This window comes from Scleropages formosus, chromosome 13 (genome assembly GCF_900964775.1).
Source record: "Scleropages formosus chromosome 13, fSclFor1.1, whole genome shotgun sequence".
NCBI lineage: Eukaryota > Metazoa > Chordata > Actinopteri > Osteoglossiformes > Osteoglossidae > Scleropages > Scleropages formosus.
Genome location: NC_041818.1, coordinates 13,687,338 through 13,694,930, shown reverse-complemented (window position 1 = coordinate 13,694,930; position 7,593 = coordinate 13,687,338). Strand labels below are relative to the sequence as shown.

General features: G+C 41.8%; 1 protein-coding gene across 1 annotated transcript; it reads right to left on the bottom strand.

The window, feature by feature from the left end:
- Positions 1-2,481: 2,481 nt before the first annotated feature.
- Positions 2,482-6,700, bottom strand: LOC108928588 (F-box/LRR-repeat protein 12). Its single transcript, XM_018742576.2, has 3 exons — positions 6,594-6,700; positions 5,012-5,087; positions 2,482-4,624 (listed from the first exon to the last, which is right to left on the bottom strand). The coding sequence occupies exons 1-3, from the start codon at positions 6,692-6,694 to the stop codon at positions 3,578-3,580; spliced, it is 1,224 nt and encodes a 407-aa protein (XP_018598092.1). The 5' UTR covers positions 6,695-6,700; the 3' UTR covers positions 2,482-3,577.
- Positions 6,701-7,593: the final 893 nt, after the last annotated feature.

Below are 7,593 nucleotides of genomic sequence, written 5' to 3'. Positions count from 1 at the left end.
ACTTTTATTATCTGTGTCTTGTCACTGTCATTCTGTGTGTGCAGTGGAAGTTCCTGTCACCAAGACAAATTCCTTGTATGTGTAAACGTACTTGGCAACAAAGCTCATTCATGCATGAGAGAAGCTACCCGGTTAAAAACAAACAGATTTGAATCCAGCTCTTACTTCCAAGGCTGTGAAATTGCTGGGACAATATTGGGGTGCATAGTGCCATGGGTTTGGATAGGGCAAAGAAGGACGCAGCAGGAGCGTTCATTACAAATGGTTTATTAAAACACCAACACCAGGGAAACATTGCTCTCTGTTAAAAAAAAAACTCCATTTCTTCCAGGAGCTGTAGTTGTAACCATTCTTCCAGCCTGCTTAATGCCCCCAGGCAGGCAGTTACCCATAATGCAGCGATTTACAACAAAACATCTTCCTACCTAACCAGTAACGCGGGTTGTTAGAATATCCATAACCACAACATTTATGTAAAGTGAATCAACTTTTATGTCGCGGGCTAACTGTGTATAATTCTGTCATAAATTTGCTGTGATGCATGTTAATACGAAATAGGTTTGTATTGCCAGAGTAACAGTGAATGGAGTTTTAAAATGTAGAAAATGAACTATGTTTACAAAAATCCCCGAGTGACTGAACATCAGCCAGTCTTAACACGCTTAGCCACACGTGTACATGCGTGCACTGCACACTCAAATTCTTGCTTGCACGTCCAGCGGACTGTAAACATTGTACGCTAAACCTAGACCTAGTACATGGGAGGCTGCCAGGGCTTCTGGGTATTTATACTCATTCATTTAACTGACACTTTTCTCTAAAGCAACTTACAGTGTTAAGCTGCTTGCAGTTATTGACCCGTTTATACAGCTGGATAATTTTACTAGAGCAATTAAGGGTAAGTATTTTTCTTGGAGACCATGGTGCAACACAGAACAGGAGTACAGGACAATAAATACACAGGACATGGGCTGTAAACTGTAATGTATGGAGTCATGCTGAGAAATAAGTACATTGCTCAAAGGTACTACAGAGGAACATGGGATTCAAACCTGCACCCTTTGGGTCCTAAAGTAGCAACTCAAACCACTACACTACCAGAGAGAGGAAAGTGCCTGTGACTGCAGTAAAACAATGACTCATTTAAAATCATCAAAATCATCAAATTGAAATAGAAGCAAACTTCAACTTCAGTAAAAGCCGATTAGCTAGTTTACTGCAGCTAGATACTAACTCATATTCCAAACCGAGCAGTGACACCGTAGTTCAACTGAAAGAATATGTCATAGCTTGATGATGGAAATGTCATTAACAGTAACTTCTGTAGTTCACACAGGAACAACAAGAACAGGAATTGTTGCTGCATTCTTCCCTTTGTAGGTTTTAAAGGTACTGTGGTGCACAGCATGGGAGGGTGTGGATACGGTGAAGGACCCAGAGGCAGCATTCATTACAAATGATCTATTTGAACACAAGCACTAGACAAATAATGCTCTTGGTCCAAAGACCCTACTCTTCTAGGACCTACACTTACAGCCAGCCTTGCCAGCCTGCTTAGCACCCCCAGGCTCTCTCCCAACATGGTCACCCCATCATTTTCCCCAAAAGTACCCCCAGTGGAGGGGGTGTGGTGGCGCAGTGGCTCAGTGGGTTGGACGGGGTCCTGCTCTCCAGTGGGTCTGGGGTTTGAGTCCCGCTTGGGGTGCCTTGTGACAGACTGGTGTCCCGTCCTGGGTGTGTCCCCTCCCTCTCTGGCCTTACGCCCTGTGTTGCTGGGTAGGCTCCGTGACCCCGTATGGGACAAGTGGTTCAGAAAATGTGTGTGTACGTACCCCCAGTGGTTGCACACCCACATTTCACATTATTCTCCACAATGCAACTATTTACATTTAACAAGTTTCCCGCCTAAAACAGCAACACGGGTCATTACAGTACAGAGAAAGCACACCAACCCACAAAGCAGCTCCAGAGCTGAGACACCAGCATGACTTGCTGCACCACCACCACCTTTACAACCATTAGCTTCTGTGAATTTAACTTTTTTATTACTTCAAAGTTCACATTTCGATAAAGTGATCTCATGAAACGTTTCCAAGGTGCTGGAAGTTTTCCTAGTCTGGTGATGAGACTACACAGAGAGCACAATTATCTCTGCAAGTCAAATATTTTGAAGGATTATTTCCCATCACTAATCGATAAGGCGCTTCATGAGTGCTGCATACATTTTAAAAACAATGCTGTGTAAAAACTTGATTTTTTTAACTTTTGATTTTGACATCTTCACCTTTTTGACTGAAAGTTCAAACAATTCAATATTTCAAAGTAAAGCCTGTTGCTAAGATGCATTCACAACGCTTCAACAATTTGGCTCAAAAGCCTAAGACTTTCATACCACACATAATCTGTAAACTGCAACAGCTCATAATTTGCATTAGTTTATGCTGATTATAAGGTAGAGGAAGAATGCCATGAAAATCATTACTGAGGCTGCAGAGAGGATATCTACATACTGTAACTGTGCATCAGAAGTGTTTCAGGTTACATTGAAATTGAACTGTTCCGGTGCATTGTAAGATGTATGATGTAAAAAAAGATCAGATAAAGCGCAATAAAGTGAGTATCTGTAACAGAAGTACATGGTCTCTATGAGTTTAGGGCTATGAAGTGGAGCTTTGAGCGGAACAGACCTCATAGCTCCACATCGTCCCTCTCGACGTTTCTTAAAAATAGTTGTCCAGCGTACATACTTACTGTGGCAAATACAAAAGTCAGACTGTTTTCAAACAGTAATATGTAGACAAACCAATCTTCAAAATGAGTGCAGCATGTAATGCTATTTATAAAAAGGGACTTATGTTTAAGACTTTAAATCTCTTGGTGAGGGAAATGTTTTTAAACAAGAATGTGAACCTTCTTGCTGTACCAATCTAACAGCTCTGGCAATTGTACGTAATCTCACCCACAAGCCACCATCTTTCTGGTGCATCTGAAACATCCTTATTTATGGTCTGAGCCCAGAGAAACAGAAGAAACAAGTCATCTCAAGAATGAAGCATTTGCATTCTGGCAGTTCAAATGAGTTTAATACAACTGAAAGGCTCCTTTATTTACCAACTGTACGACTGATCAAGCATAAAATGATGTTCCTAAAGGGAAAGTGAAAGATAGTAATAAGTAATTAAAGCAGAAGTTTGTTTATGTTCTGAAGAACTGACAATACGCTACTGCGCGTTCACATCTTTGCCTATTGGTCAACCTTGGTAAGAAATTAAAATTTAAAAAAAAAAAAAACTTGCTCCAGTACAAACCATGGTGGTTTCAGAGAAAGAAAGAAAGAAAAAAAATCTTATATACACAAGTTAGCAAGGCAGATTATATAGTACTAGAAGGACTAAAATTCTTCTTCCTGCTGTCTTGCACACTACCAAGTGCCTTTTTATGTATAATTACTTGTGCTGGGACTGTGTGTGAAGAGCAAAATACTGTGTATTTCTGAGCCTATGCAAATAGACATACCTATTGCATGTGCAGGAAAAAGTGGAACTGCAGAGAACAGCTAACATGTAAATGTGCACTTTCACTCAGAAGGCATGGTGACAGAGCAACGAGTGAACACCAGAGTGCATCCAGGTAGTAAGCCACCCAGAGAACGGCGGAGAGTTGGCATGGGATCCTCTTTTTCGTTCCCACTTTCAGAACCTTCATGTCTGTCGTTCTCTTTTGCATCCCATTTCTTCTGGTGCCCCTGGAAGGTCACCTCACAGAACTCCAGCCTCTGTAGGTTGCGCAGTCCCCTGCAACTGCGCAGCACTTGCACCTCGCTGAGCAGGCAACCACGTAGCCGCAGCCTCTGCAAATCCTTCAGTCGACAAACACAAAGAAGACCAGGTGCCACCTCCCTACCCCCGAGGGTCAGCTCTTCTAAGCCTGCCCACCCTTCACCAAGGCCTAGCGAGGCCATTTGAGTCTGGGATCCTGGCCGTCCTGAATTCCCCAGCTCCAGGGACATAAGCTGGGACAACCTGAAGGCTACACCTGGCCCCTCATCTCCTCCAATCCCACTCTCCTGGGCAGCACAGCTCCGCAAGCCTGCAGCAGTGATGCGTATCACATCTCGCAGTTCCAGGCGGCTCAGTCTCTTCCAGGAGACCAGGCTCTGGAGGTGCAGATCTGTAAAGGAGGGTACATTGTCCAGGACAAGGGTCTCGATGGCCGTACCTCCAGCAGTTGTATCAACCACACTGCTTGCTGCATGACTCCCAGCTAATGTTGTGGAAGTGGCTGATGATGCTCTCCCCATTCTATTTCCAGTCTTCCCCCCACTGTGGTCAGTAGATGAAAGAGAGGAACTCATGGAGAAAAAGCCAGGTGGGAGCTCACAGCCTCGCAACTCCAGAACTTGAAGTGTTGGGGGCAAGAATAAACAGCTGCGCAGTACCCTCAAGTCTACGTGCAACAAAGAGAGTTTACGCAGGCGGGGGCATCGGGAGGCCAGGGTCTGCAGCCAGGATTCTGAAAGAAATGCCCCACCACGGGCAGAAAGGAGTAGCCCCCGCAGGTGCAGGCAGCGCAGTCCACAGCCAAAGTACTGCCGCAGCAGGACCCACAGCAGGCGCGACGTCACCTGAACCATCCCGTGACCCCAAGGAAGGAAAGTGATATGAGGTCATACTGGGTACCACTCCACAAATACAATATTGAATACATGCAACACAAAGGGAATATTACTTAAAAAAAAAAAAAAATTATCAGAATGTGTATTTCATTACAGGACTGCAGGGGGAGGATAAAAAAGGCAGCTGTATGCTTAGTTTGCCAAGATCAAACAAATAATTAGCAGAGACACAGTTTTAAGCAGCTGACACGAGAAGGTGACATCTTAACCATTAATTCATAAAAGTCCAAAGGTTTAATATGACACCTGACAAAGACATTTAATCCAACAGAAATCAAGAGTCAAATGGCTGATGACACAAGATGAAAACATACAAATTAAAACCCATGTTCTCACCCCTTTCCATTCTGAGAGGTCTACAGCACGCCACAACCTCTGGTCCTTCACCAGCCTCCTCCACCTCTTACACACCCTTCATGGAAACAGTGAATAAAACCTTTTATTCCAATACTAATATAACATGGCAAAATTTCATAATATTGACATATTTTATAAAACTGTACATGAACTCCTACACAGAAAAAAAAAATTGACTATAGTCGTCAAGTTTACTTATTTAATATTTACTTGAGAGTCACATGTCTGCAGCCATGTATCTTTCCCATAATGTAATGCATAAATTGTACTTTTGCTGAGATGTACGTTGCTTTGGACAAAAGCATCTGGTAAATGAATAAATGTAAATGTAGTTGTGTGCATTATTAATGTTGTATATTAATATACAATGCTGGCTGTAAGTATATGAACCTTATAGGGACAGTAATTACACACACACACATTTTCAGAACCGCTTGTCCCATACAGGGTCACGGGGAACCGGAGCCTACCCGGTAACACAGGGCGTAAGGCCGGAGGGGGAGGGGACACACCCAGGACGGGACGCCAGTCCGTCGCAAGGCACCCCAAGCGGGACTCGAACCCCAGACCCACCGGAGAGCAGGACTGTGGTTCAACCCACTGCACCACCGCACCCCCCGGGGCAGTAATTATTCTTGTATAAAATATTAAAAATAAACTAAATGTTGTATCTTAAATTTTATACAATTATGATGATTTACACCCCGGTTCTCCTTACCTAATTAGTTTAACCAGTGCAACTTGGGTTTCTCCCATTTTTGTGCCTGTGCGACTTTTGTGTTTCTACAACATTTTCTCTAAAGCAACATATGGAATTGGTCATTACACATCAATTATCTATTACATTGATGTAATGCTGTAGATCTCACAGAAAAATACAACAAGTGCCCTTTGGACAAAAGTGTTTCCTAAATGAATAAATGTAAATGTAGCTGTGTTATATGAGATGAGAGTCTTATGCTCACTAAGTAACCACTTCATGGTAAAACTTGAGGATACATGGGGTTCACACACTTTTCAACCGACATCATCATGATGATGTGTTTGCCCGTAAGGGAAGCAAGCAGTCATCTTACCAGCATATAACCCAAGTTATTTTTCTTCGTTAAAGCCACTACATGATGTCACAAAGTTTCGGTCTTTGAAAACCAGCACATTTCCCGCAGTGCCGAAGACAGATAATAAAAAAAAATTAAGGAGAGTAAGGCGCTGACTGTGGTTGCGGAAGCGCGCGCGCGCACACACACACACACTTGACTTGGCGCCAATGGCAGCCCGCACAGCACGGACGGAGTCCGCGCATTTCTTCGCCGTGACGGTGAAAGACTAAACAACACTTGTTTAAAATGTTAAGAAATACCTACTTTGAGGAGTTACAGTTGCGGCAAAACTAACTAAAGGTCCAGTTCAAGTACTACATGACGTAAAACAATATAAAGAGAGCGTTTCACACACAGGCTTAGCTTCGCCGCGCATCACTCCAAATCACAAAAACATAAATAAAGGTCATTCAGCGCAATTTAGGAACGCTCTAATTGAGATGTTTTACGGCATCGATTACCTGCCCATTCGAACGAGCTCTCGAACACTTAAATAAGACAAAATGTCAATTAAAATGTTCTCTGGGAAATAGTCCAAGGAGCAAGTTTTAAAGTCAGCCATTTTGTAAACAAGATGAAATGTTAGTGACGTCACGTTCGATTCGCTTTCTTAAATACTAGTTCCGCCCATAGGCAGGAAGCTATTGGCCAATCGAGGAAAACAGCGAGTTCCTGCCTTGTCATTGGTTCGCTTCTTATTCGTTTGTGTCAGTTTGTTCATTTACATTTTTTTGCGTGCCTGTTTTTGCGCGCTTATTTAAAATATCTACATTGTAGCCGTATCTTACGCACTTTAAATGTACTATTATTATTATGTGGCTTTTCAAGATTTACATAGAATAGGGTCAGAGAGCAGCAGCCAAAGCAAATACACTATTTGTTTACATTTACATATATTAATTAGCAGATGCTTCTCTCCAAAGCCACGTACATCTCAGAGAAAATACAATTTAAAATTTTTGCATTACATTAGGAGAAAGAGACGTAGTTGCAGACATGTGATTCTTAAGTAAACCTAGTTTGTTACTTTCCACTTGATCATGCACCGATGTTCATCGCTCGAGTAGGTGGATAAAACGCAGGATAGATGAATCCTGATCACCTTCCTACATTTTTTTTAAGATACCCAGACATTTACATATTAGGAAACTGTCTTATATATAATGTAATAATATTACAATTAAAAAATTATATTGATTAAATAAATAAATATAAATTATGTTACATTTTATAATTATAACATTAAATAGCAGAAAATGACAGAACAACTTGAGTAACAGTCAGTTGTTCTCGGATAAGCCAAGTTCTTTCATTACTTGTTTCATCCGTCCATCCATTCTTCATAAAATTTACTTACGCACTTGTCAGTACGTCCTAATCGCTTAGGTCATATACTTCAAAATGTATTTTTTTTCCAAGTTTAATTGTAAAAAAAAAACAGTGTTTTAATATGCATGAAAT

What these genes read in the sequence shown, in the direction of transcription:
- LOC108928588 (XM_018742576.2), bottom strand. Translation starts at nt 6,694, where the DNA reads ATGGCTGACTTTAAAACTTGCTCCTTGGACTATTTCCCAGAGAACATT. An exon ending in GAGCTCGTTCGAATGGGCAG is followed by an intron (nt 5,088 to 6,593) that starts GTAATCGATGCC and finishes GTTTCCATGAAG; the next exon opens with GGTGTGTAAGAGGTGGAGGA. An exon ending in ACCTCTCAGAATGGAAAGGG is followed by an intron (nt 4,625 to 5,011) that starts GTGAGAACATGG and finishes GGGATGGTTCAG; the next exon opens with GTGACGTCGCGCCTGCTGTG.